Here is a 27610-nt window from a genome sequence, read left to right on the forward strand (position 1 = left end):
TTCAGGGGAAAAGCCGATCATGAATCTTCCTCAAGAAATTCAAATCCAATCATCCCAACTTCTACACCAAGCCAGCTCAGAATCCCGGCAACCAGTAACATCCCATAGCTCTACCACCTCCCCTCATTCAGGAACAGGAGGCCCCAACTGCCGTTTAAGGGGTAGAATTCCCAAGGTGGCACAGGTAGGTGGCCTTGCACCCACCCCAGCTTTTCAACCTCACGTTGGCCTCAACTCAGGAACCACTGACTGGTTGGATCAATCCCCCAAGCCTCAACAACAGAAAAACGAAAAAAAACAAAAAAAAACAAAAAAAAAAAAAATCTGGATGGAAGAAGACGGCTGGCTCTGTTACGCCGCGGGGTATTTCACCTACCGCGCAACAAAAGAACTCCTTATAATTCCTGCCCCAATGAGAAGCTCTGAAATGGGTCTTATACCAGCACAACCAAGCACCACCAAGACAAAACTACACCAAAAACCAACCTTCCTAATCCGTCCTAACTGGGATTATTACCCCACGAAAACTATCGTGCAGGAACGCGGTGAGAGGAAATTGTTCGTTGACTTGTCTGTGCCTACATAATCGCTTGCGTTATGCCTATACATGCTTTTAATCCGCCAACGCCAACCAAACGTGGGAAAGCCGGGGAGCGAAAATCATGCAAGGTAGCAAGCGAGCAATCGTCTTTTTCTTCATCCTTCTGTCGTACCCTGATGGTTTTGTTTTACTGTTGCCGTTGCTCTCGCTTCACGGGTGGGGTAAAAGGTGATGATGCGCATTTCTATGGAAAATGTGATGATAAGAATGCAACGGTGATCATCACGACAACTCTGTAACGGTGGCTCTCCCAGGAAATGAAATCTCTCATTCCGTTGATTCCCGGGAAAAGTTGGTTGAAGAAGAGAGGCGAGTTGAAACATTTCCACCCCCTGAACTCCTGAAACTAACACCCCCACCACCACACCTCAACCTGAAAGGGAGAGCTCCCTATCATCTCGCCAAGGAGGGGTTGAAGAAACTAAAAAAAAAAAAAAAACGGTGACAATACGACAAGCTTTTCTTCCATCACGAGAAAAATGACAATGTTGCAGTGTCAAAGATACAAGCGATAAGTAAAACCGCGAGGGTGGTGATCCCGGTGGACGGGAAGGGAGGGGGGAGGTGAAACATCGCGACCGACTCGGCGGTGATTGATCCTTGAATGGGATGGTTACGGAGACTAAGTTCACTGTCACGATAAAAGTTTGTAGGCAAATTGCTTCAAAATATTTCAGATATTCTTCGTGCCTGCCTTGCTTATTGTGGTTGCAAAAAAAAAAATGCTTGTATCCTTCCCAAGTGGTATCATATATGTCATTTCAATCCAGCCCAAAGTCATATCCCACCCTCCTAGCAAAATCAAAAACGCCTTGCCCTTCAAGGGGTGGTTTATCATCCCATCATTATATGCCCCCGCTTTGTAATCCCAAATTCAATAAACTCCATGCCATGCTGATAGTATTGTCGGTGTAATGTGTGTGCGTAAAATGCAATCTGATCTGATGCCTTTAAACCCTCCCAGTAAACTTCACACTCCTCCTCCTAGCCGACAACCCGCTCAAGATCCCCCTCTTCTGCCTCTCCGTATTTGGCGATGTCGGCGAGAGGATATCACTCGGAAGACCTGGCTGCGATCCACTCATGACAATGGCGTTCTTCTTGACAGCCCTGAGGATGTCGTTGTATGTGATCGGGGTCTGGGGTGTCTTGTCGCCAATCCTGCTGCTGATGTTCTCCTTTTCCTCGTCATGCTCCTCGAGTTGGTCGTCCGAGACAGAGACAGAGTGCTGCAACGAGCTCCTCTTGGTGCTGGTCGACGGTCTTGGCTGGTGTGACACACTAGACCCCGACGTGTCAAGCGTAGGCCGGCTCTTCTTGCGAGCCAAGCTAAACGACCTCGTGACACCCTTCAAGATCTGAGTAGGCGTCCGTGGTGTTTTGACAGCCTCCCCCTCTAGACTGTCAAGCGGTTTTGGCACCGCCTCCAGCGAGTAGTGAGATCCGTTGGCGTAAGGGTCAATGCTCAGAAACGCGGGAGGCTTCCTCTTGTTGGTGAGAAGGTCAGAAAGCAAGCTACTGCTGCTTCGCCTGTTGGGGTTGCTGCTGCGGGCCGAGAGACTGCTTGCTGGTGTGATTGGTCGATCACCGGAAGGGTGAATGGGTGCTGTCGTGGATGGTTTGAGAGACTCGGACTCGGACGACTCGGTGCTATTCCTTGTCCTGCTTGTGTTCACAGAAGACGAGCTCAGTGACACGGAACGCTGTTTTCTGAGAGAAAGGTTGACGATTGAGGGTTTGCCTGCAAACACCACCGAGACCACTCTTGCCGTGACCTCCTGGCTGCCTCGTCGGGTAGTGGCTGTGGGAGAGTCGGGGTCCTCGATGCTCGAGTCATAGTCATACTCGGAAGAATCGTCGGCGTCGGAGGAGGCGTCCTCTTCGGAGGAAAGATAGATGTCGTGCGGTGCAGTGGCCTGTCCTTCCTCTCCTCCCAGCTTCAGTCCGTGGTTGTCCAATATCCTTGACACCCTCCTCGAACTCTTTTTGGGAAGCTCAGGGACGTCGTTGGTGGGATTGGTGCGAACCCTCTTGGGACTCGGAGCCAGTGTGTCGGGGTGTTCCTCATCCATATCGTGATATTCGTCAAAGATGGGCTCGTCAAACTGTGTTGCTGTTTGCTTGTTTGTATATGCAATGTCCTGTTGGCTGTTCTCCTCGAGGTGACTGTCCACCAAAGACATGACCCTCCAGCAAGACTGTATAATGTAATTCAAGCCAGTGGCCAAGGGATATATGATTTTCGTGTTCTCGATCCCTAGTATCGAGCTCTCGTAGTGGGGGAGGGGGGCGAGCAGCTGAGGATCACTGGAATGGGGCGTGGACTATGGTATGGAGATTGGGGAGACCAGAAGAAGGGTAGGATGTTCCGAGAGGGCGGGAGGGTTTATTTTAATGCAGAGCTACAGCAGGATAAGGTGACGGTCCAAAGCCAAGAAGTGGGTGTAACGGCCTGCAAGAACCGGGCCCGCCGTCACTCTCAACCATGGCGTTTCTGGTCGGTCGGCTGGGTGGTGATGGATGGAGGGCTGGTGCATCAGCAGAGCGTGGTACGTACCCCCCTCTCCGTTTTCCTGATCTGACGGAACGGATGAACGGTCTGGGCTGCCCTGTCTTTTGCACTTGCATGACAAGCAAGCCTCTCCCAGGCCCAGTGACCACACACACATTCCCCTGCCCAACCCCTGCCTTCGTCAAGACCCCCTGCCCGATCGGGTTGCCAAGGATCGCGGCCGAAGAAGAGGTTTGAGTCGAATGAGTGTGAGTCTGCCCATCGCTGCCTTGGTCTGTCTTGACGGGGAAAAAAACACTTTCACACACCAAACATGTGCCTTCGGTGTCAATTCTCAAGTAGTTAATCATCAAGTGGTGGCAGTGATCCGAATGAGAGTGACAGCGCAAAGGACGGGCGCTGGTTGGCCTTAGAGTAGTGTTTCAGGTAAAAGCTCCTTCTCTCGTCTTCTTCCACGACCGCCAAGCCTTTTCTTCGACACCTGAACAACCACGCGCCCACCACACCAACGCAACGCTTAATTAGTGCACACAACGATATCTACAGTAAGACCTGAATATTTCTCCATTATTACGAACCGACGACAACTTCATTCTTGTCTTACACGTCAGGCGCATCCTCCAACGGAGCATCTCATAATTCCGGCTGCTGGCTGGGGGAGGTAGGTAGTCACAGTGTACATTCATTCCATCAGCTCCATCAACTGCAGCTGCACCACTATCAACAGCAGCCCAATCCGGTTTTTGGTCACAGCCACCACCACCAGAGTTTGTATCTTTGATCGTCATCAACCCCCCTCTTTTTTTCCCAAGTTATCCCGACCCCTTCAAAGAATTTTTCTGTCCTCTTCATCGTTCGAGAGTTTTACCCCCCACTGTGCCCGGTCATTGGTAGAGAACCCCTCATGCCACTCCCAAGAAGGGGGCCCATTGTGTCCTAACTTTACAAATGATTGGACATCTCCGCACCATTCAACTCGGAGCTGGGCGGCAAGCTCCAAAGCAACGGTGAAGCTTTCCTCCAAACGACCCCTTCGGATTGGAGGGAATTTGATCGTCTCCTTCTTGCAGCAAAAAAAGTCACGCTACACGCTTCCCTTCCTTTTCGAGTCCGAAAGTTAAACGAAGAGGCGAACCGAAAAACGAACCACACTTACACACACACACACCTCTTTTACGGAGCATACTCGGCTCTCTCCTCCGGCGGCTGGACAAGTTTGAACTGTCTCCATTGAGTTGACAGTCCGGGATCTACCAGTGCCGCTCATGATCGCCCGTCAAACACATCTTTGACCCCTCGTGGGGGAAGATTCCCAAAGGGTCATTCATGCCCTTTAGCCTCCCAGCCCCGGATCTTCCTATGCTTTAGTCGTCGAGGTTAGTTATCTCGGCCGCCGCTCAGGTCAATCAGCCAGTTGCCACATTACCGGGTACATTCCAACCCGCGCCTTTTTTTCCTCCTCCGAGTTTTAAACAGCCCAAAGCCCCAAGCCCGACAGCTGGCCCGACGAGCGGGCAAGTAAGGTCTTGTGCTCTTACATCCTGGGACGTGCGAATTAACCAGTCTTGTTAAACTTGATCGTGCAGTTTGACACACAGTGGCTGGGCCGCCTACTCAGAGGACATCATCAGTTGGAGAGAGGCAGCCGTTTGGACTGACCTCCCGACCGACCGAGTGACAACACCACCTCACGGTCACAGAATCATCCTCCGTTTTTTGTTGAAATCTGTCCCCCATCCGCGGCATAAACCTACACATTACCAGATAACGGAGCATCTGCCCTCTTCAGCCCGCCGCCTTCGCGGCCGCGAGAAAGAAAGGGGTAAGGCGTCGTCGGTCGGCGCTCCTTTGTAATCAATTTTCTTTGCAGTTTGTTTGCTCGAACGATCATGATTGTTAGGCATCTTGCTGTGAGGACACATTGTGCAATACTATGACCCGACCGGGCGTTTGTGGTGGCGGGCGTACTACAGCAATCCATCCATCCATCCACCCATCCCGAGATCATGGAAGTACAGACCAACTGCAAGATCCCCTTACCTGTGCGTTGCATTCTTTTTGTAACAGGTCAGAAAAGATCTCGGCTGCTCGACACACACATCACAAATTTAGACGAAAGGATTGGGTCCGTGTTATAAGCGGTCCCTTTTGTGGGTGATGGATGTGTCGACAAGATCATGTCCCGGCATATCATAGCTCGATGTAGGTAAAGATCTCTAAATGTGTGGACCTGAGAACGGCAAGCCTATGTCTATGTGCCTCAGGATCACCTTACGCAAAACCCCCAAAATTTAATATCACAAACGGCCCTTGGAAGATGGCTTCAATAAAAATTTCTTCTACATGTAAGCCACCAAGAACGCGAACGCGCAAAAATGTCAAATCGGCGGCTGCGAGTGTGGTGCTGAGCGTCGTGACACCGCCTCGTTCGGTCGGTCCTGTACGATGGCTGGACGAGACATGCTTTTTGCCATTCCCGAGTCCAGTGGCGTTTTTGTGACCTGCAAATCAGGAGTATGTACTGCCCAACGCCTCAGCATGCAGGCTTTCAGCTGGAGGGCTCCTTTTGTCAATTTCTTTCTCGTGCTTTTCTCACTTGGAAATTTGGGATGAGAGAGCGGTCGGACAAGGCTATCTGATGGCCTGGAAGATAGGGGAAGGGTCAAAGGTGAGGAGGTTTTGGCGGTAGTGGTGGTGGTGGTAGTGGTGGGTGTCTTGTATCGGCAGTGGTGTCTCCCGGCCTTGGCCCTGTGGTTGACTGTTTCGAATCTTGTCCCAAGCCCGTCAACCTTGTGGACGACCGAATCCCCTCAGCGCGTGGATGGTTGTGGTTTTACGAGCTTCCAATCGTCCTTTCATTTATGGACCAGTATATTCGGCGACAGTGGGAACTCCTGATGGCCGCCCTGTCCCATGGTTAGCCGTCTCACCACGCGCGAGCCTTTCTTGCCCATATTATCATCAGCCACTCATTTGGGTAGTTGCCTCGGTTGGAAAAGTGCGATGAATGTCTCGCTCAGACACCATTTCATCTCAAAGTCAAGATTGCTTTGTGTCGAAACGCTTTTGACATTTTGTGACGCTTCAGATCGCGTGTGCGACGACAACTATTGCCATCATCTCCTGCATGGCGCACTGCATGGTGAACCGCACGGCGGCTGGGCGCGCTGTAAGTCGTCCGTTTTTAACGGTCTCAAACGGAAGGCCACCAGCGATGTTAGAGTAATGTTCGGGAGACCAATGTCACCCTCAGCGGCAGGGGAAACAATAGAGAGAGCACTGTAATATCTTGAGATGTTTGATGTGAGTCGAGTGCATCATACATACAGATGATCTCTCGAATTGATCTGAGGTCGTTGCTTATCTTCATGAATCCATTCTTTGTTCCTCGAGGTGAAGATTCCCAACTTCAACCAGAGCGAAACCGTTGCGTCATGGGCCCAAGCTTCTCCTCTCACAACAACCAATCACAGTCGTTTCTTTTCCTGATTTAGACTGCAGGAACTGTCCTGATGTAGCCTAACGGCTATCGGGGTTTCGTTGGCGTTGCTAAAAATGTTTCATCTGTGGGGTGGCAAGCGACGGGTGAACCAAAGACCCTGGATCCTGGATCTCGGGCTCCCGAACTAGGACAAGGGTTGTGTAAGGTAAGCATCTTTCAACATCAACAACCATCTGTCAGAAACATCAACAATTACCGATTCTGCGAGTAATACCGAGGGGAACAATGACAGCTGAGTCAGTGATACTAACACAATCAGGATGTTTATGTGTAACCAAGATGAGAGCCACCATCAAGAATAACAACCACAACAACAAAGATACCTACCGGCAGGCTGACTGCGGATGCGGCTGATTGACTGGGTGGGCTGAGGCCGAGAAGCTTGAAAGAAGGATCGCAGGGTTGAAAGTTGGGAGCCAGATACGGCGGTCATCGCCTCGTCCTGACTGTTTGGGCTGTTTCCTTTTGGGTGCTCGGTCAACACTCAGCAAGAGATACCATTCTCTACCCCATCACCACCACAATCCTCGCCCCAAACACACTGGAATTCTGGCTCTACTAATCGAAGCACAAAGACGGCATGTGAACGACCAAACCGACACGATGTCTCATACAGTCAAAGTCTCGGCAGTCTTCTGCCGTCAAAAAGCACCTGTTCTAGACTTGATGTCTCGTCTCGGCCTACTCTTCCCCATCTAGTCCTACCGACATGTCATCGATATGAAATCCTTCCAGACCGTTTCCTCTTCTGGTGTTACCGAGCTGAATTATACCCCAGATCTTTCCTCCGGATATTTCATGGTGTCGACAATAGCTACCTAGCGGGTGACTACCATCCCCGCCGCTGAAGGTGCCGCATGTTCTCCCGTCCCACGCCGCACACAATGGACGGGAAGACAACAGGAAGCAGCAAACCTCTTCCGTTTTTGGGGATTTCTCAGCCTCGTAGGTTTCTCTCCCAGGTCACTCTATCCTGAAAGGTCAGGATGTGGAATCAGTTCCTCCGATCTGGTCAGCTAATTCAGCCCACCTCATGGTCGGAATCTGAAGAAAAAGAACAATTGTCCCGACCAGCCCAGCCCTTATCTCTAACATCTCTTTTCTCGAGGCTCCCAAAAGCCAAACCTGATACTTGAGCATGTTAGTTCAGATATCCAAAGTCAGCCCCGTAGCCAAGGCGGCCCGACCAACAAGCCTTTTCAACGGCTGGTCTGACTCCCGAACAAGGACCCTGATACACACAGGCGAGAGGCGCAGTTTTCCCCTCAAACTTTGGACCAACCTACCTTACCTCCCTCGCCTGCTACTCAGATTTCTTGTCTTTCGCTTTTGGGTAGTTGGCAGTTTCTTGTCTGTCGGGTCGGACCTGTGTCAGCCAACCCACCCGCGTTGCCGATCCGGGGTGATTTAAGTGCTTACTTTGGATTGTCAAGGATTTGTATACCCCAGCGGTAGTGCTGTTCAGCCGCTCGGTAGCATGGTAACATATGCTCCGAACGGAGAGTTGTAGAGAGATGGGGTGTTGTGTTGGCATGACATCGGGGATGAGTTTGGATTATGTGTTCTCCATGAGCGGTCCGGGATGAAGGTAGGGAATATGTTGGCCTCGGACGAATGAGTCTTGGGTGGGACATGTGTAGTATCAAGTCCAAATTCAGCCTTTGGGTATGACAGCCTCATATCTGCAAGGCTGGCCACCAGAGGGAAAACCGTCAGCAGTGTGCAAGTCCGAATATGGGTAGTTAGCCACCAGCCAAAACGGTCTGATCAGTTGTTTGTTGAGAACAACATCTTGATACTGGGCTCCGTTAAGGGATATGCATGCACATCTATCTCGCAGGTAGCCCTCCTCTTGATAAAATCCTGTTCCTGTATCATGACATCCTCCACTCTCAGGCACAACCAGTCCAATGGGTGATCACCTGCTGCTCTCACATCTCGGAAAAATTTCCAACTTCACAATCTTTCCCGCAAAGGCAACAAACCACCCCGAAACCTGCTATCCCACATAAACAACCACATCCCATCTCATCAAAAAACTATTCATAACGGAACGTCCCAAATCAGCAACCAATACCCAAATTTCTGTCGTCATGATCTCCAATCGGTGGGTGTTGGCAAATGTGACTGTAACCTGCACACTGACGTAACACACCCAACGCTCCAACCAACAATACCCAAAATTGTTATCGTGGCATTTTGCCCAAAAACGTCAACCCATATCAAGCAAATTTAGCCAGTATCAAATCTATAACTTCTGCCAGCTATAGATTGTCAATGAGTGAATTTCACACGATTGTCATTGAACCCCTGATTTATCGTCGTACAGTTCTGCACGTGGTACTATAAAAATCTGGGTTGAGATGAAAATCTTGGGTTGCATTTCCTTCGCCAACGAACCGCTCGCAAAGTGATGAATAGCTACCAAACAAAGCGGTATAAGAAAAGAATGATCGCCTGACTTTTGTTCCGAGTTATGTACTACTTAATCAACAATCCCTTTAAGTATACCATCATATATCACCAACAGCCTTCCCTCTTCTCTCCCAATCGAAACATTCTCGAAGCTCTTTCCATTTGAATGCCCTTTTCCCCCCTCCAACCAATGATGGGAATGGTGAGTGTGCGTGCTCCGACAGCACTGAACATCACAGCCGGAGACTTTGATATATCACCACCGATCCGTAGGACCCCTTACCGCAACAACCAAGTCAACAAAAACACCGGTCAATCCTCGACCATCAACCGGACCCCGACCAAACACATCATGACTCGCACAACAAAGTTTGCCTTTTCATCAAGTAATATTAAGACTGTGTATAGCTGGCACTCGGCCCAACCGGCGACGAGCCCACAAGTTTAGTACAGGGCAACAATATACAGCGTGCGAAAAGAAAAATTTCAAAAAGCTGAAACAATGAATGCACTCCCTCCCCCCCCGAAACAGACTCCGGCTTGTTGTTTTTTTATCAACTCCGAATGTGGCAAGCAAAAAAAAAACCCCCGGCTCGCCCCCCCTTCTAAAAAAAACCCAACCGCATCCCAAGATGACCTGGCAGCTCCGGCGTCGTCGCTCATTGATGCCAATCCCATAAAAGCCATGCGTCCGTCGCCTTAACATACCATACCGCCCAACCCGCCTTGCCCATTAGAAAAGCTACACAGCCCTTGGCCGCCTTGGCCGCCATCGCCGCCCATTCAGCCACTTTGCCCACTGCCCGTGTATTCTCCCCAGGGCGAGTAATCATGAGAAGCCCCGAATTCGTGATGCAATGTGTATTTTTCCCCGCGTATAACTCCGTAGATAAATACCGAGATGTCATTATTATGTTTTATTGAGGGGATTAATGCCCCGAGTCCCAAGCGCGGAAAAGAATGCGCCGGAACTCTCGAGTGCTGCACTCTTCTTTCGTCTATGTTCAGTCGTTGGTGAGACTAACTGAGACTCAGAAACTCGGGCAGAAGCTTCCGTAGCATGGATCAGGAAGGATGCGTTCACACCAACACAGCCTCCCCAACCAAGCTGATTTAGGCCTTGCGGGAGCGAGTAGAACTGCCATTGGTCTTGACACCAGTGGCCTTGACGTCCTTGCCGTGAATGATGGTGCTCGGGTCGGGAAGAGGAGCCTGGGACATTCTGCGGACAGCCTTGCGGCCAGTGGGGCGCTTCCCATCCTTCTTGTAGGTAGCGAAGTAGAAGGAGATGAAGAGGAAGAGGTAAGAGCTGAGAATACCGATACCGGAGAAGGCAGCAAACTCCTCACCCGCGCACTTGCCGGCGGAGGGCATCCAGGGCCAGTAAGCCGAAGTGAAGTAAGTGTACGACGCGAAGTAGACGAAGCCTTTGACGCCAAGTTAGTAACCTTGACCAAAGAGGACCGGGAAGGGCATGACTCGAACGTACCAAGATCAATGACGAACTGGATAATCTGGAGACGGGTGATCCACTCCTTCCACCAGATCTTGACGCCACGCGCGCTCTGGAAGTAGTACCAGTACATGACGACGTGGACGAGGAGGTTGAGGCAGATGACAACCCATGAGACGGCAGTGGAACCGATGAGCTGGGTGTAGCAAAGGAGAGCGGTGGCGCCGTGGTGGTAGCAGTGAAGGAAGGTGAGAGGCTTCTTCTTGAGGAACAGGAAACAGGTATCCAACAGCTCGAGGTACTTGGTGAGGTAGTTCAACTGGTTACCGTCAGTACAAAGGCCCAATTCGGCCAGAAGCAGCGGTCAACTCACGTAGTAGAGGACAACCATGGGCTGAGTCCAGCCGCCATCAGCATCGCAGATGGCAAAGAAGAGACCCTTGCGAACAACAGTGGGAAGCATCTGCTCGATGAAGAGAGCGAGGAGGATGCCGGAAATGGCGGTCAGGTAAAAGTTGTGGATCAGGAAGAGCGTCCGGAGCTTGAAGGGCTCGCGGCTGCGCATGTACTCTCGGCCACCAAAGATGATGGCATAGTAGATGACGATGAAGATGCTCGTTTCCTTCAGGGTAGACATGGGAGTCTGACCGGGCTGGAAGCGGAAGTCATCGGCAGGGTAGCCAACAACCTTCTCGAAGGCCTTGTTGAAGATGGGCCAGAGGTGGATGCCGAATGGCCGGTCCAACGTTGGGACCGGCAGCTGGTCGAGAATCGAAGCCATTGTGAAGACAAAACGCGATTAAATCTATCGTATGTTCTCCTGAAGGCGAGGAAGAGCAGTCAGCACGAGGCGTCGGGAGAAGGGGGGAGTACAAAAACACGGTGGACTGGACGGGGTGTTAAGTGCTTACCTGTCACGTTTTGCTCGGAACACGCGGATGGGAACAAGAGAAGGGAAATGCCGGTTCAGCGGCAGCAAACAACCCAAAGAGAAGAAGAGAAAAGAAGAAACGTCGCGACACCCAAGCAGCAGGAACGATTAAGCTGATTACCTTGGGGAGGGGGGGGGGATGCGCCGACAAAGAAGGTTTGCGGAAGGTGGTGATGGTGGAAGTCTGGGGCACGGGAAACCAAATATTTTCAGAGACTGGACTGCCCTGGCGCAAAAGGGGAACCCGCGAAGAAGGCTAGCCTCAACCACCTTGGCTCATTTCCAGTTCCTGCATGTGAAGTCTCATTTTCCAGCTGACAATTTTTCTGCCGGCCCAATCATCGCTTGGCATCTCTCGTCTCACCTTCAGCGCCCCACCGACACCTCGACAGACCCCGGACCTCGGAATCGAGGAGTGGCCTTGTCCGTGTCCGGTCGAGACTGTCGTTGAAAACCAGAGCAGCGGATAGCCTGCCAAAACCACCTGTTACTTCACCTAACGAAACGGTTCGGACACGGAGCCAGACGCTTCATGTGCCAGCACGAGTCGTACGGCATCTTCATACTCACCGTCACCGCGCTGCCTTCGTCTCCGCGTTGCCCCCCTTTCCACTGCAGACGTTGCCTGACTGAAACCCACATCTCTTGATCTCTCGGCCCTATCGCAGGACGAGCAGGGTGGACACTGCTTTGTTGTCCTGTTGCCCAGGCCGCCGCCAAATCAACGACAACAAATCCCTCGCCATTGGCCAATTCGCAGTCAGGATCGGCGGGTCGGCGTGCCGTGTGCTTCGAAGGCCGGAAAGGCCGGATGCCAAGCACACGGAGATTGGACGGCGGCTTGGTTTGCAACCCAACTGTCCCGGTCCCGGTGCCGCCGGTTCCGGGTGTGTTTCGGAGCTGTCGATGACGTACTTTCATTGCGGGACAAGTGAAAACAAACTTTGTGATTTTCAAAATAAAGAGAGGCGTGTTGGCGGCGGTTGTAACTTGAGACTACCTCGGGAAATTTTCCTTACAAACAAATCACCAAGTCGTGATCAATGACATCGACTTGATGCTGACTTGCAGATTATGCTACAACCGAGGCGGCGGCGAGCTTCAGCCACGGCTCAAACATGGCACAAGCCACACAATGGCCCCCCAGAAAAGCTGGAGAAATCGGTCAATTGAATATCTTTGAATGGCGGGGCCGAGTTTCAACGGTAAAGCTAGTGGATTAAGCAGAAAGATATGCATAACCGAAGATGGTTCGATTCTATTAGCCGTCATTGGCTGGAATACCGCAACCCACGCACACCTCCAAGCTTCTGATCCCGAGTTTACTGCATCAAATCAATCGTAACCAAGCCACTTCCCCGGCCCAGCCCACCGTCGACGTCGAGCTTCCGCTGCCTCCTCCCGGTCTCGGATCCTGCACAGAAATCCCCTCTCTCTCTTCAGACCATTCACAATGTCGGCCTCCCTCCTCCGCATCGCCGCCCGCGGCCCCTCCAGCGCCTTCTTCCGCACCGTTGTTGCCCGGCCCCAGCCTATCGCTGTGCGCGCTGCCGTCGCCGTCCCCAAGACCTTCAGCACATCGATGCGCATGCGCTCCGAGCACGCCGAGGAGACCTTTGAGGAGTTTTCTGCTCGGTGAGTGCTGGACTGGCTGTCGAGGGCACCCTGGAAGAGCTTTCGGAAAGCTCTGAAGCTAGCTTCCTCGACATGACGTGACCCTTGTGCTTGAACCCCATATCTGGGCCTCAGACACCAGCCACAACTATCTTGATACGGCCCATTGGCTAACATGAAGCTTTACACAGCTACGAGAAGGAGTTTGACAGCGTTCAGGATGTCTTTGAGCTCCAGGTATGCCTGCCATCTGCAAGCTTGCCAGCGTGCTCTTGCTAACCCGAAGCTTTCCCCCACCTTGTAGCGCAACCTGAACAACGCTTTCGCCTACGATCTCGTCCCCTCCCCTGCCGTCCTCGCCGCTGCCCTCAGGGCCGCGAGAAGAGTCAACGACTTCCCCACTGCAGTCCGCGTTTTTGAGGGTACGATCTGCTCTCCCCTTTTTCCATGCGGGATATTCCTACCTCGGTAGACAAGATGCTGATATTGTGATATAGGCATCAAGGCCAAGGTCGAGAACAAGGGCCAGTACGAGCAGTACCTTGCTGAGCTCAAGCCCCTTCGTGAGGAGCTCGGCATCGAGCTCAAGGAGGACCTCTACCCCGAGGAGGCTAACTAAATGCTCGACTATTCATCGACATACTTTCTTGTTCTTTCACTAGACGACGAATTTAAAATGCCAACCTCACACGCTTCACCACACATCCATAGACTGCACAGCTGGCTTGGACACTTTGAAGGCAAAAGCTGGCTGCTGCCGGTTCGGTGTGAGAGTTCATCATTATGGATACCACTGAAACCCGTCCACCACATCTCATCTCTCTGCCTTGATAGAAAGGAAGGAGATAGATAAAAATCAATGTGTATATTTTCTGTTATGGCTGTGTTTTTCTTGCATGTGGTATTGCGGTTGTCCTTGCCTCGCCGAAGACAATAAGCTCGGACAACTGTTTGGGGTTCGGACACTGTCGTGGAATTCAAGTTCAGTCACGATGCACTTACACCGTACAGGGAACAGTTAAAAGACTAAGGTCATACGCAGTAACAGGCTCACAATCATGGCAGGCTTTCAGGGTAGGCACAAGTATTTTTCAACCGTTGTCCTCTATCGCGGGCCAACTAACACCAGGTAGTCTCGAAAGACATTTAACACCATACAATATTTAACCTGCATCGGAAACATTGATATTGTTCCTTTCCAACATGAACTATTAACCTCATCTTCATAACATGCCAGCCGCTCTTCCCTTTGCCTCATATCCATCACATCTCCCCTCCAAACTTATTATTCCCAGGCTTCCTCTACCCAAAATCTCACAACCCAACCACCTCCTCCCCCAAAACAGTAAAATGCCCTCCAGCCCCCGTCCACTTAAACCTGACCCCCTCCAAACAACCTTTTCTCACACCCACCACCCTCGGCGTCTTGATCTCCTCCTCTTCTCCTCTATGTCCCGTCTGACAACTAGCATTAAACCCCCAGGTAACCACCCTCCCATCCACCGTAACAGCGACCCCATGCTCCGCCCCCGCCTCGACCCATCTAATCTTGTCGTTTTCCCCCTCCCCCAGCGGCAAGATCCTCACCGGACAGGTCACAATCCTCGCCCTACCCCTCCCATCCCTAACCACAAAATCCTCCTCCCATTTTTGTCCCTTTTGTGCTGTCAACGTGTCAATATCTACCCCCGTGGCGAAAGAGTCAAGCCTTCCCCAGGAGTAGACACTCCCGTCATCCAACAAGCAAAGGCTATGACTATTTCCCCCGGTTAGATATTTTATTCTTCGGCCGTTTAGTATCCCCTCTAGGTTGGTAACCCGGGTTGGTGTCGAAATGAATAACCCCCCCCCATCTTCTCCCCGGTTGGAGGTGAGGGCTCCTGTTTGGGCGTAGTTGTCTAATCCCCAAGCCCACACCTCTCCGTTTTCACCAACGGCAAAACTGTGGTCTGGTCCGGCGGCGATGTCGATGATGTTTTTTAGTTTTATTTTCCTCGGTGTGACTGCGCAGGAGAGAAGAGAATTTCCGCGTTGGGGAAGACGGCGGCCGAGTTGGCCTTGCTCGCTGCCTAGGCCCCATGTGTAGACTTGGCCGGTTTTGGTCAGGGCTAGGATGTGGTTACCTCTTGCGGAGATTTTGGTTATGTGTTCAGGCAGGGGGATGGGGAGGGGGGTGCGTTGGATGGCGGTTTGGGGGGTGAAGAGGGAGACGCCTTGGGAGGAGCGGGTGCAGCCCCAGCCGTAGATTTGGCCGGTGGTGGAGAGGAGGAAGGTGGCGCTGTCGCAGGCGGTGATTTGGGTCCATTTTGGGGGGTTGATGTTTGGGAAAGGGACGGGGTGGGGGGTGGATTCGAGGGGGTTGATGTCTGGTTCCGAAGAGGTGGTGGAGGAGTTGTCGTCGTGGAGGGTGAGGTTTTTGAGGTGTTCTTCCAGCCGGGCGGAGCTGGTGTCTCTTCCCAGGGCACCGTTGTCGTTGACGCCCCAGGTGAGAATTTCGTTTGTGGAGGTGAGGGCGGCGCAGTGCATACCGCCGACGGCGAGTTGGACTACTTTGTTTTTGATTGTGGGAAATGATCCCTTTTTAAGGGATTTCTCGGATGGTGATGGGCAGGAGAGGAAAGGGTTGAGTGTTGGGACTCTGACGTCTCCGACGCGGTGGTTGGGGCCGAGGCCGAGCTCTGCATTGTCGTTGCTTCCTAGGCAGTAGATTCGAAGGTATGGAGTGTTGGCGGGCTCCTCGTCTTGGGCTGCTTGTTGATGGGGTTGTGTTTTGGGCTTTTTGGAAGGGCGAGAGGCGTTTGCTGGGTCGGCATAGATGATGGATCGTTTGCGGCTAGATCGTCGGGGTGATGTACGGTCACCGTCCATCATTGGCAACTTGAGGAGATGGCAAGTGGTTCACAAGATGGAACAGTGGTGGCGTGAATGTGCTGCTAGAGGGAGACTTCAGTCTGGTGTTTGGGAGTGTGAAGAAAGAGAGAAGTGTGTATGTTTCATGGTGTTCAATGATCAAAAGGACTGGAAATATACAGGATACCTTAAATATTGCTTAAATTTGATGAGAAAACATTGAGTACAAAGACTAGATTCAAATCTCCCAGGCAAGTAGGCATCCACTGAAAGAGCGAGCATAGAGTGCGATCGTTTGTCTTGTCTGGTTAGGTAGGCGTTCGGATCTACATCATGGTGGCAGAGCCTCGGACCCAGGGATCAAATATCGGTTTTGAGCACTGATAATATGCTGTAAACGGAATAAGCTGGTACAATGAGGCCCAGATCAAGAACTGAGGCTCTCCCAGTCTCAGCAGCGCTCTTTTCACCACACCATTCTGTACATTTTCTAGGTTATTTGATCCCTGTGATCATTCCAAGATATTTGAAGTCAATAAAGCTGACAAACACTGATTACAAAGATAGGAAGGCTGTGTCAAAAAGAAATAGTCAAAAATCAGGCACCCATCCACCTCCGCCAATGAGCGTCCCCCACTTACATGCGCCCATCCTGTTTGGGACTTCATCCAGCAATGTTGCAGTCACCGAGAAAAATCGAGCCCATACGGTTCGGACAGCTTCTGTAGATAGGTACCTATCTGGTAGGCTTGGATGTCTGTCTTTTCATTTTGTCTACCTAGGGGTTTAAAGCGGCTGAGACCAATGACCATAGCACTCGAGCCATCCGTCCTGGTTGGACACAAATTCATCTAATGTTTTTCATCAAACCACGCATTAGGACTTCAGAAACATCGTGCTGTCTATGCAGCAGAGAACAGAAACAACTTACTTAGATTGATCGTCGAGAAGTAACTCTTGAGATTTCCATCCCGGTCTTTGCAACGGCAGCTCATATGGAACGGCGCTTGCATCCCACATTCCACACACGAGTCCGCGTACCCGCCCGGAACACTGTGAATGAGGGGTCAGTACCCGGGTAAGTACTTGTGGATGTGGCAAAAACCAAAGCAAACATACACCCCGTTCGTCTTGAACAGATTGCCATTGAAATTCGAGATACAAGGATTCAGATCCAGCTTTGACCACCTCATGGTGTTGTACGTGGTCTGGCACTGGGCGACCATCCAGCGCTGCTCGACAATGAAGAAGGTTCCCGAGCAGCTGCTAAACCAGTGTTGGGCGGTGACATGATCGGCTTCGGCCAGGAATACAGCTGCGGAGCCGAGTATGGTGGATAGTTTCATGGTGGGAATTATAGAATGTGGAGGTGGGTGGTAAGTAGTGACCAAAGACAGAGAGCAAGTACGGAGAACATCATCTGGCGGCGTTGTCTCTTATAGCTGAGCAGAATTGTCCAGGAGAGATATCTCATCGAGACCCCTGAGGACTGCCTATTCCACATATGGCACTACAAGAATTTACAACTCGCATCGAGTGGCGCTTTCACCAATAGCATCATGAGTTTACGCTCGCTAACGATACTTGGTAACGCAGTAGTGTGGTTGATGCAGTGCACTATCTGCCAACAGACATGTAAATGCTCAAGACGATGCTACCTTGTTGGCCCAAACTCTTTCCACCACCACATGCTCAAGATATCACCAGATACAATTCAGGTGGGGCTTCTTCCAGCCGTGATCCGAATGCCTCCAAGGCCTATCCTGTTCGGAGTGTGGCTGGCAAAGACGTGAACTTTAAAATGAGCTCTCATGTGTCTTCATATGATACAACTCTACTCACTATACAAATCTACTCTTGCTGCCCAGGTGCCTCCTCCCCATACACCCAAGTCAAACCCTTCTTGCCCTCCTTTGTCTTCCTCAACAGAATTTCGCTCACAACCACCTCAACACCCTGCTTCTGCCTCCTCTCCCTAACAAAATGTTCCAACACCTCCGCTCTGCTCTTGAACTTGCCCTCGGCCACCTTCTGCTCCACCTCCTCCTCGGTAGGCACGCCAAAGTTCTTGAAAGGATACTTGTCGTACGTCTCCTCGCTCAACAGATTAAACTTCGGCCCCTTATCATCCACCAAAAAGAACGAACCCACCAGCTCCTTCCAATCCTTCTTCTCAGCAAACCTCTCCAGGCTCGCCGGCTGCCACATCGGAACCCTCCTCGGCTTCTCCACCAACTTAGCCGTAACCCCCTCGTTAAAATCAGGGTAAGACATAAACTTGGTCGCAATCGAATGCTCCCTCTTGAACGCCTCAGCAATACTCCACGTCTTCCCAATCCTCATCTGCTTCAACGTAACATGCACCGACGTCGGGCTTCTCAAATGCAACGTGTTCAGCGTCTTCATCGCCCACTCCCCCGTAACCTCATTTTTCTCCTCCTCCTTCAAAGCCTGCATAATCTCATCCACCGTGTCAAACCCAAAACACCTATCAATCGCCCTCCTCACCTCCCCCGCAACCGCCATCGGCTCCTCCCACGGCAGTCCCGTGACAAACTCCTCAATAGTATCATTCACAATCTCCAACCTCCTGCTCATCTGGTCATAGTCCTTAAACCTCAACTCGGCCAGCCTGCTCTCCAGCGCGTTCAAGCTCGAGCTGTGCAGATAATGCGTCGCAACCCCCGCATAAAAAGCATTCACCCCCTTCAACTGCCCGCTCGTCAGCGCCAACCAAGTCCCCACCTCCCCCGCCATCCTCGGCAGGAAAAAACTCGCGCCCACGTCGGGAAAAAACCCAATCGTGGTCTCCGGCATAGAAAACACCGTGTTCTCGGTGGCGATCCTAAAAGGGGCATGAATGCTCAATCCAACCCCACCGCCCATGGTGAACCCGTCCATGAAGGCGATGTATGGCTTGTTGTACGTGGCGATCAGATGGTTGAGCTTGTACTCTTGGGCAAAGTAGGCAGCCGACTTCGCAGGGCCATCAATGGTAGGGTCTCGGTTCCATTCGACGAGTTGCTGGACGTCACCACCCGCGCAAAAGCCCTTTCGGCCGGCACCTTTGATGACGATGACGTTGGCCATGTCGGATTTGGACCACTCGAGGAGGCGGGGGGCGATTTTCCGGATCATGGACCCGTTGAGGGCGTTAAGCTTGCTGGGGCGGTTGAGCTCGATGGTGCGGAGGCCATAGAGGGATTGGAAGAGGACGTCTTCGGGGTCGTCGTTGGGGCAGGGGTTGAAGTGGGCGAAGGAGGAGGAGGACATCTGGGAGGTGGGTTATTAGTTTACCAGAATAGTGGTAGTGGTGGTGGTGTCGACACTCAGACGAAGGGAGGGGAATGTACCATTCGTGATTGTGGTTGCTGCTGAGGCAGCAGCTTAGCTCTGAGGGGCATGGCGGCGGCGGCTCTGAAGATGGAGGAGCTTGGTCTGGCGGCAGCGCGACATGGAGCCGCTGCTCTGGCAAGAATCGCCTGGGGAAACATTTAAAATTTAATTAAAGGCGATTGCCCTCTGGCGGTGGACTATGAGGGGGGGGGAATCCAGAGTGATAACTGTGCCAACGCCTTTTCTCCCTCGGTTCGGTTCTTCGGTGGTCGTCGTCAAGCTTTCTTCCAACAACCACAGCTTTTTGCCAATTGATGACCCGAAGCTGCCCGCGCAAAGCTCAAGCAAGTGTTTCTTTCGGGCCAGGGGCCCCGGTCAGAAGGTGACGTCGGATGAATTTTTCCGCTAACAGCTGTTGGCCAGCTGCCCCTCACTTACAAGCACATCACTTTCTCCTTTTGGACAGTTTCTTCTTATCAATTGTTCATGATGATTTCATACACTCATTCTATGTCCCTAAAATTCAAAGCTTCTCCCACCCGTTCGAATCCTCCTCCAGCTTTTTGATCCCCGCCAAGCCCTGGAAGAAGCTCGCCAAGCCCCAAGCACCTGGGTCAGGAACTTCCTCAAACCCAGAACCGCCAATGTAGACGGTCCTTCCAAGACTGGCCTTCATCCCTTTGGTGCCCTCAGCACCAGCAACTGCTGCCTCTGCCGCCTTCTTAACATCTCCTGTCTCCTCAAGAGTGTTGACAAACGGATATAGAGCATCCACAAGTGTGCGATCTCCAGGCCGAGCTGGTGTGTATTTTGAGAGGGCTTCACAGCTTTGGCGAAGTGCGGCAGCCCAAACCTTGGCTGATGCCTCCTTTTCGCTTTGTGATGTTGTTCTCAAAGCAGCAACAAGAGCGTTGAGAAAGATGGCGTACAAGGCTCCAGATGTACCGTCCATTTCCATCTCGACCACTGGGATGATGTTGGCAAGGTCTATCACAACGTCGCCAGTCAAAGGCTTGCTCGAGAGGTGGCGCAAGATGGCTGTTGCTGTTAGCGCAATGTTTCAACGTCAAGAAATGGTGATAAACTAACCTTCAGCACCCCTCTTGAGACCAATACCGCAGTCTCCATCACCAACAATAGTATCATACCGCGTCACATCAGGTTCCGCCGCAACCACCGCCTCCAACCCCCGCGTGAGCACCTCCTGAGCAGCCTTCGCATCGACCCTCAACCCACTCTCGCCTACCTCCTCCCCATTCGATGCATCCTCCTCCCTCGTAGCCTGATTCCTCTCCTCCCAAGTCAACTTCGATATCTGCGCCGGCCACCCCGTAGCCTCACACTCATCATCCAACAACTCAATCATTCCCGGTCCCCCGATATCCGTATTCACCACATTCAACAAACTAACACTAAACCCCAACCCATTCAAGCTCGCCATATACGTCCCACTCAACACCCTCACCGGCTTGATATTCCAGCCCTCACCCAACTGCTTCACCACCTCAGCCACAATCCCTCCCAATTCCAGTACACTCACCCCACCCAAGTTATTCACCAACAAAACCACCTCATTCGAATTGACATTCACAAAACCCCTCTCCTTGTCATTCCTATCCAGCATCATCCTCAGCATCTTTCCCACCAATTGCTTCAGTTCCATTTTCTCCCTCCCCACCCCGGCCTCATTATGGATCCCCATCCCAATCTCAACCTCATCCTCCCCCAACTTCTCCCCCTCCTCCTCCTTATTCACCGCCCGTCCCGGTACATGGACCCGCCCAAGACTAGCCCCAACACTAACCAAATTCCCCGCCACCAACCTCGCCACCTTTGCAACCTCGTCAAGTTTATATCCCCTCTTCGCCAACGCACCCGCAATCTTGACCACCAAGACCGTTCCCGCCACTCCTCGTCTCCCAACCTTCCCACCCTTTGTCCTCCCCACAGCGGCATCATCCCCCACAATCACCATCTCAACTCTCTTCCCAGCAGCCTTGGCCTTCTCGACAGCGAGCCCAAAATTGAGGACATCGCCCGTGTAATTCATGACAGTAACCAAGGTTTCGGAACTGGGGGGCAGGCGGGAGAAGAGGCAAGTGCGGATTTGCTCTGCGGAGGGGGAGGCAAAGATTGTGCCTGATACGGCGGCGGATAAGAGGCCGGTGCCGACGAAGCCGGAGAAGGAGGGTTCATGGCCTGCGCCGCCGCCCGAGACGAGATGGACGCGTTGGGAGGAGGATTTGGAGGAGGGGCGGAGGTAAAGGATTTTGTTTTGGGAGTCGAGGGCTAGGGAGGGGTTGGTGAGAGTTTGGGAGTGGAGGGAGGTGAGGAGGAGGTGGGTGGGGTTGGGGTCGAAGTGTTTGGAGGACATGGTGGGGGTTGTTGGTTCAGGTGTAATGGGTGGTGGTGTTGGCTTTTCGTCAGCAACCAGTGGTGAAGGTGGTGACACTGGGCCGTGCTGAGGTGGTGAAGATAAGCTGTGGTATGGTGGTGGTGGTATTGAGGGTGAGTGAGCAGTTGAATGTGTCGGGGAAGGCGGTATCAAAGCGAGGGGCTCGTCCTCGGAGTCGCTTGCCGAGTTATGGTAAGAAGTTTCGTCTTCAGATGCCGACAACGTCACAAGACGAGGAGGACAGCGAGGAACCTCCCTTCTCGCGGTATACTCCCTTGTAATCTCTCGATGTCGACGTTGTAAAGCAGCCAAACTGTGATGTAACAGCCAGAACGGAAGCCTGCATAAGAAAACGACTGTATCGTAAAGTAATCGGATGTAAACCTTGGGATGCAAGGAGGAAGGTGGCATCAGATTAGTAGCTCAGAAAAATAAAAATAAAAAGTAGGGGTCCTTTAATTAAACCCAGTTCGGGAGAGCTTGCCCGGCCGTTGGGAAAACGGATGAACCAAAGCTGGATCTATCTTGGCCGATGAGGTAGTTGGTGGGGGTTGTTGTTGAACTGCGGGGCACGACGTCACCTTCTCCTAGCCTTGCTCGCGGCTAACAGACTCCGGCCCGAGTGAGTTTCTTTCTGGTATATAAAAACGTCCGAACGGTGAGAGGTGTGTCAGCTGTTTTGGTCTTGGTTTGAGGGAAAAGTTTTAGGAGTGCCGGCAATTATTTTGATGTTCTAGAATTATAATGAGAGTAGGTAAATATTCCGGAAAGCCCAACATCTTTGGTTGCGGCCTGATGAAAGTTGATTGATTGGCTTTTAATGCAAGGTACAGCAAGTGTGGCAACAATATATCTCCTGCTTTTTCTTGGAATACATGGACCAATAATAAGCTGTCTTCGTTTCTTTCTTTTGCTACGCAGACGACCAAAAAAGGGGTATTTACAAAACGAGCAAAAAAGCCAACCCATGTACAACTCAGTTAATTACCTCTCACATCCAACCCTCTCTCTATCGCCGTGTTTTGTCTATTCCCGCTATAATATTGAGAAAAACCTCTCATATCTCCAACCCCCTCACACACCCCCAAAGCACAACCGGCACAACAACATTATCATTCCCCCCGGTCAACACCGCCTCCGTCAAGCTCGCCAGCACCGAACAAACCCCCATCCTCGGCGCCTTCTCCCTCCCCCACTCCCTATACAACCTCCCAACATCCAACACCCCCATCAAACTCTCATGCCCTCCACCACCATCACCACCACCACCTCCAGTCGTCACAGTCTCCCACCCCCCCAACCTCAACCACCCCCCTCCAACCCCCAACCCCAAAAACACCGCCCCCGCAAACGCCACACTCCCCTCAATACTCTTCCCCCCTCCCCAAAGCCACTTCCTATGCCCCCACCTCCTCCCAATCAAACTAGCAGCCGCATCTCCCAACCCAACACACACAACGCCGCTCACCATCGCCAGTTCCCTCTCCCTCACCTCCCAACCCCTAACATACCCCTCCCCCTCCCTCCCAAGACCAGCAAGCGACAGCCACAACGGAATAGCACAGCCAATCAGCAAAAAAATATGGCTAATCACCACCGGCCCCCTCAAATCCCTCCCATCCACATACGGAGTGAGGAATTTCGCAATCGGTCCCGACAAAGGCGGCAGCTGACTCGCTCTGATCAGGTCCAGAAGTAGAAATATCGCTAGCATGAGTGACAACGCCAAAGCGATGTACGTAGGGTCGATGTAAATCGTAGGCAAGAACATGGCCACCATCATAAAGTGAAATACCTTTCTTCTCGTGTCCACCTCGCAGACTGGTGATAGACTAAAGACTATGGCGAGGCCGAACGCAATGATCGTCAGCCAGTAGCCGGAGAGGATAAGTCTCGTGTTGGCTTCTCCAAACGAAAACTGGCGGAGGTGTTGGATCCAGCCCGAGGAGCATTGGACGTCAGAAGGCTCGAGACGAAAAGGGAGGCAGATCCATTTTTCTAGGTCGTGCTGCACCACCTGGAAGCGGAACTGTGAGAGCCCGCCAAAGAGATAACCCAACGCCCAGCCTATCGGTTCGTTGCCGTCTAGGGCGTAGTACTGGACGTAGGTCCGGATGCCGAGGAAGATGATGAGGATGATGCTCGTGAGGACGTAGCTCGAGTACATCCACTTGCGTAGGGTGGCTTGCTTATGGGTGAGAGAAAAGAAGGCGCGCACGCTCGAGGACGCAGAACGTTTGCGGCGGCCGGACGGTGTGCTGCTTTTTGAGCGTGGGCCAGGCTTTCCCGTGGAAGGGAGAGTGCGCCTCCGAGGTACGCTTTGGCTAGCAGATGGCTCGGCAAAGCTGAGCTTGACAGCACTGGATGGAGCGTCAGGGGTTGGGGGGGGCACGACTTCGTTTTCGCTGAAGCTGTCTGCCCGGAGGGTGGTGGGCTTGGTGGTAAGCTCTCGATCTGTAGACTGAGCCGAGTCGGAGAACGTGTACGTGAACTCCCCTGTAGACGATCGCTGCCGGCGGGCGTTTGGTGATGACAGCATCCGTTTTAGCTGCCCGAATCCAAAGCCCCCTTTCGACGGTATCTCGCTCCTCTTGAACCGCCACTTTGGCACACGGGCCAGAGAGATCCCCCATTGAATGACGTGACCGCTAAGAACCATGAGACCAATGCCGCCTCCCCATAAAACAGCTTGCAAAATAACTGCCTGGGGAGAGGTTGCTAGTAGTAGTAGGTTTATGAGTGCCACCGACAGCAGTTGGAGCTCGGCTACCAAGAGACTGGTCGTGGTAAGATGGTGCAAGATAAGACACAAAGTCTGGTGTAATGGATACAGCAGGACCAACACTTCAGCTGACATCTCGCCCTGCTGGGATCCTGGGGTTGTTGCCATGAGTCTGTCCAGAAACAGCGGAGTGCACGAGAACAGCCAGTGACTCGAGCTGAGGCTCTCCCAATACCGCGAACCCGGGAACAGAGCCCTGGGCAATGCTGCTATGCCGAGAACCAAATTTGGCAATACGACACCCTTCACATTTTGTGCCACCAAAAAGGATATTAGAACTGGCGTAATGAATGGATAGAGAAGTGGTGCTGGATCGAACGTTGCCGGAACACGAATCGGCAAAGCCTTGGACGGCGTGTCACGACGGTAAGCCCATAGGGCCAGTCTCAGCGGATACAAAGCAGCTAATCCAAGCAGCATCGCTATTACAGCAAGAACTTCTGCGGCCATTCTGTTAGCCGGGAGTTACAATATCTGAATCTATTAGGGTACATACTCTTGCCGTATATCCTGACATAAGGTTGAGCGTCTGGGTTCAAAACCACGATGCCCCCTTGGAAGCCAAGCAACAACACTTCAGCTATTCTTCGTGTTACTTCCTTGCGCCGGCGCACTCTTTCTGCGGCGACCCTCTTTTCGCCATGGTTTATACCCAACGCCGTCTTCCTGCCCTCCTCCTCTAGAACTGCCGGCGAGAGCCAGGGCGTGGATGTTCCGGAAAGCGGTTCATTCTTTCCACGAAGGCCCTTATGTAGCCTTACTTTTGGTGCGGGCAGACCCTTGAGGAAATGTTCATCGTCGGCTTCGGTCCCGCTGTCGCTCGGTGGTGTTGAGTCCTTGCCAAGGGAGGGAAACGGCTCGTGGCTCGGAATCAGGCAATCTGACGGTTCTAATAACTCGAAGCTCTGACGGTGGTAAGGGTGAGGGGACCGAGAGAGGACCCTCAAGGTGTCGAGATCGTCGTCCGCATTTTCAGCGGCGGTTTGGTTTAGTGGGGGTTGCAACTGCTCAGGCATGGCCAATCTCGAAGAGCGATCTGGCGCAACATGGGGGTTTTGCAAGAGCTAGGCAGGTTCCGAAGCTGGATTAGATATTGTCCACAGTGTTGAAAACTGTCGCTGACATGTTTGGCCACCTGGTTAGTCTGCTGGCGCCGTTGACGTTGACGTTGGAGCGTTGTCAGGCGGTTATCACATGCCCGAAAGTAGCTAAGAGGTGTCCTGTCCGTCCCCTTGAACGCACGATGCAATTACTCCCTGGATCCCGGCGGGCCGTCAAGCCACTGATGACGGGACGGAGGTGGTCATAGCTTCAAGGGAATTTGACGCGCGATGTGGCTCAGGGGTGGCTTGTGGCTGTGTGTGGAGGGCTTTCAACGACATTCGATTCAAGACATTGCGCTCTGACTGAAGACAGTGTTTGATGAGATAAAGGAATTGTGTTTCAGACATTTGAAACCACAGGCAAGGCTCTCTCTCGGCTAGTATCTGTGCTTCTTCAAGCATTGGCAATTTCTCCTCAAGGCTTTGCTTGGATGGTGGATAATGCTCTGTTTTTAGATGAATACGAGATGAGAGCCTGACACTATAAAAGATAGCAACATTTGATCTCATCTCGTCAATATCAACACGACGGCAAAAGACTCATCATTACTGGTAATTGTTTCCAAGCACAATCGATGTTGACTCCGACGATAGCGGAGGGCCTATGGTACCGGAAAAAGCTCGCATAAAATAATTCTCGTGTCCATGGCGGCTGGGCGAACACCACGTCGGGATACTACAGTCTTTATCAATGACGTTGACGACTTTCCAGAAATCCACAGTTAGGGTATAGTGTAATTAGCGCAGTTATTAACCAACTTTGTGTCCGTTACCGCCTTGGCTAGCCCAGTATCCGAAGTTGAAACATGTCGAAATCTGGATGACAGACAGCCGGATTTCCCACCTGTTTTGGGGACACGTGTGTACGCTCTTGGCAGCGGCTCATGAAGAGAAGAAAGCATGCGGTGAAACTGCAGCCTCTCTGGCAGTGTCTCTCGCCTGCCGCGTCAACACCTCCCATTTGCGAACTGGTGATTGTCGACAATCGAGGTGGCGCTAGTCCAGACTGCCAAGAGGTGGAACGGCACATCTTGCTCAGCTCGCTGCACCTCGATTCGGTGGGACAGCCCCGATCGTGAGCCCCCCACCAACCACTCCCGCTGAAGACGAGGAAAAAAAAGAATGGCTGACAGAAGAGAAGGAGGCTGCAGTCCGAAGGCTGGAGTGGCATCCATCCCGAGCCTCAAATACCAACACGAGGTGAGATACTGACCCAATTGCCTGATCAGTCAGCCCTCTGTGAAGCTGTCGAGCCTTTGTGTCTTTTGTCCGGGCGGCCGGGCGGGCGAGAAGGCTCTGTGACTCTGTCACTCTCTGTTCTCTTCTGGTTCTGTTCCAGGAGCTCCCTGCCAGGCTGCTCCCGCCCCTGTGGATGTTGGTGGGGACAATTCACACCCCTGCCAGTGCGGCGTCATCAAGGCTTCTACGAGCTCCCTCTCTGCATTTCAGGAGCCGAACACCTGGATGGTTTTTGTGAAATTCTACCGTCGGATTTATATCCCCAACCAGCCCAATTGATTATTACCAAACATAACCGCCAACCACCCCCCTCCCCTCCGCCTTCTTTGTCCTGTTGCCACTGCCACGCACATCAGACTCTGCCACAGCGCCTTCCCAGCCAAGCTGAACATATCAAGCTTTCTGCCGGTGGGGGTGTTGCTTGAGAGATCGGTGAAGGTGGAGCTGTGAGCGGAAATTCGGCAACGTGGAAGGCTGGTAGCTGGGAAGGCTCAGGTTTTGATACGAGTAAGCTTTTTTCACAGATTGATCCTTTCCTTTTCGTCCACTGTCGAGCAACTTCCGAGACCGAGAGCCGTCTGTCATACATTTGTCGTAGTGCCTGCCCGGTTTCCCTGCTTAGACTTGGCCTTACCTGATTTCTGCTTGTCTCAACTCCGCAAACCAAACCAAAACCCCAGACGTTGCATGGACTGGATCACTGGTCGCTGACTGTCTCGTCCAGCACACAACCACACAAGCAGTCTGATACTGGGCATCTCCTAGACTAGTGCGAGCGATACATCGGCGGCAAGCTTTTCCATAGGTGCGGAGATTCAGCGCCATACATCACGGTGGACTCTTCCTGCAGCTATTCGGCACTCCCCCCCACCTGATC

At 52.3% G+C, this 27610-nt stretch overlaps 10 protein-coding genes across 10 annotated transcripts; 2 read left to right on the forward strand and 8 right to left on the reverse strand.

The window, feature by feature from the left end:
* Nucleotides 1-1551: 1551 nt before the first annotated feature.
* On the reverse strand, nt 1552-2784 carry QC762_211520 (uncharacterized protein; the record flags this gene model as incomplete). The annotated part of the gene is made up of 1 exon (XM_062888049.1): nt 1552-2784. One exon carries the CDS (start codon nt 2782-2784, stop codon nt 1552-1554), a length of 1233 nt encoding a protein of 410 aa, XP_062746242.1.
* A 6884-nt stretch (nt 2785-9668) lies between these two features.
* Nucleotides 9669-11264, reverse strand: ELO2 (Fatty acyl-CoA elongase/Polyunsaturated fatty acid specific elongation enzyme; the record flags this gene model as incomplete). Its single annotated transcript, XM_062888050.1, is given in 4 exon segments — nt 9669-9782; nt 9792-10457; nt 10520-10802; nt 10857-11264. Coding segments are annotated over 3 exon segments (1005 nt in total). The 3' UTR covers nt 9669-9782; nt 9792-10143.
* Nucleotides 11265-11288: 24 nt separating this feature from the next.
* QC762_0044140 (uncharacterized protein) lies at nt 11289-12335 on the reverse strand (the record flags this gene model as incomplete). The annotated part of the gene is given in 4 exon segments (XM_062883400.1): nt 11289-11303; nt 11793-11885; nt 11985-12314; nt 12330-12335. 4 exon segments carry the CDS (start codon nt 12333-12335, stop codon nt 11289-11291), a joined length of 444 nt encoding a protein of 147 aa, XP_062746244.1.
* Nucleotides 11829-14209, forward strand: COX6 (Cytochrome c oxidase subunit 6). The gene is made up of 5 exons (XM_062888051.1): nt 11829-13049; nt 13220-13265; nt 13333-13450; nt 13526-14112; nt 14162-14209. Exons 1-4 carry the CDS (start codon nt 12868-12870, stop codon nt 13645-13647), a joined length of 468 nt encoding a protein of 155 aa, XP_062746245.1. The 5' UTR covers nt 11829-12867; the 3' UTR covers nt 13648-14112; nt 14162-14209.
* Nucleotides 14210-14342: 133 nt separating this feature from the next.
* Nucleotides 14343-15899, reverse strand: QC762_211550 (uncharacterized protein; the record flags this gene model as incomplete). The annotated part of the gene is made up of 1 exon (XM_062888052.1): nt 14343-15899. The coding sequence occupies one exon, from the start codon at nt 15897-15899 to the stop codon at nt 14343-14345; it is 1557 nt and encodes a 518-aa protein (XP_062746246.1).
* A 728-nt stretch (nt 15900-16627) lies between these two features.
* QC762_0044170 (uncharacterized protein) lies at nt 16628-17313 on the reverse strand. The gene is made up of 3 exons (XM_062883401.1): nt 16998-17313; nt 16920-16931; nt 16628-16729 (listed from the first exon to the last, which is right to left on the reverse strand). Exons 1-3 carry the CDS (start codon nt 17222-17224, stop codon nt 16726-16728), a joined length of 243 nt encoding a protein of 80 aa, XP_062746247.1. The 5' UTR covers nt 17225-17313; the 3' UTR covers nt 16628-16725.
* Nucleotides 17314-17683: 370 nt separating this feature from the next.
* On the reverse strand, nt 17684-19556 carry EHD3 (3-hydroxyisobutyryl-CoA hydrolase). Its single transcript, XM_062888053.1, has 2 exons — nt 19232-19556; nt 17684-19151 (listed from the first exon to the last, which is right to left on the reverse strand). Exons 1-2 carry the CDS (start codon nt 19370-19372, stop codon nt 17730-17732), a joined length of 1563 nt encoding a protein of 520 aa, XP_062746248.1. The 5' UTR covers nt 19373-19556; the 3' UTR covers nt 17684-17729.
* A 118-nt stretch (nt 19557-19674) lies between these two features.
* Nucleotides 19675-22020, reverse strand: dak1 (dihydroxyacetone kinase Dak1; the record flags this gene model as incomplete). Its single annotated transcript, XM_062888054.1, has 2 exons — nt 19675-20252; nt 20304-22020. The coding sequence occupies 2 exons, from the start codon at nt 22018-22020 to the stop codon at nt 19738-19740; spliced, it is 2232 nt and encodes a 743-aa protein (XP_062746249.1). The 3' UTR covers nt 19675-19737.
* Nucleotides 22021-22666: 646 nt separating this feature from the next.
* On the reverse strand, nt 22667-26849 carry SEC59 (dolichol kinase; the record flags this gene model as incomplete). Its single annotated transcript, XM_062888055.1, has 2 exons — nt 24888-26849; nt 22667-24831 (listed from the first exon to the last, which is right to left on the reverse strand). The coding sequence occupies exons 1-2, from the start codon at nt 25405-25407 to the stop codon at nt 22667-22669; spliced, it is 2685 nt and encodes an 894-aa protein (XP_062746250.1). The 5' UTR covers nt 25408-26849.
* Nucleotides 25794-26796, forward strand: QC762_0044210 (uncharacterized protein; the record flags this gene model as incomplete). Its single annotated transcript, XM_062883402.1, has 3 exons — nt 25794-25928; nt 25989-26569; nt 26724-26796. The coding sequence occupies exons 2-3, from the start codon at nt 26379-26381 to the stop codon at nt 26794-26796; spliced, it is 264 nt and encodes an 87-aa protein (XP_062746251.1). The 5' UTR covers nt 25794-25928; nt 25989-26378.
* Nucleotides 26850-27610: the final 761 nt, after the last annotated feature.

Source organism: Podospora pseudocomata, assembly GCF_035222375.1.
Source record: "Podospora pseudocomata strain CBS 415.72m chromosome 2 map unlocalized CBS415.72m_2.2, whole genome shotgun sequence".
In the NCBI taxonomy this organism is placed as follows: Eukaryota; Fungi; Ascomycota; class Sordariomycetes; order Sordariales; family Podosporaceae; genus Podospora; species Podospora pseudocomata.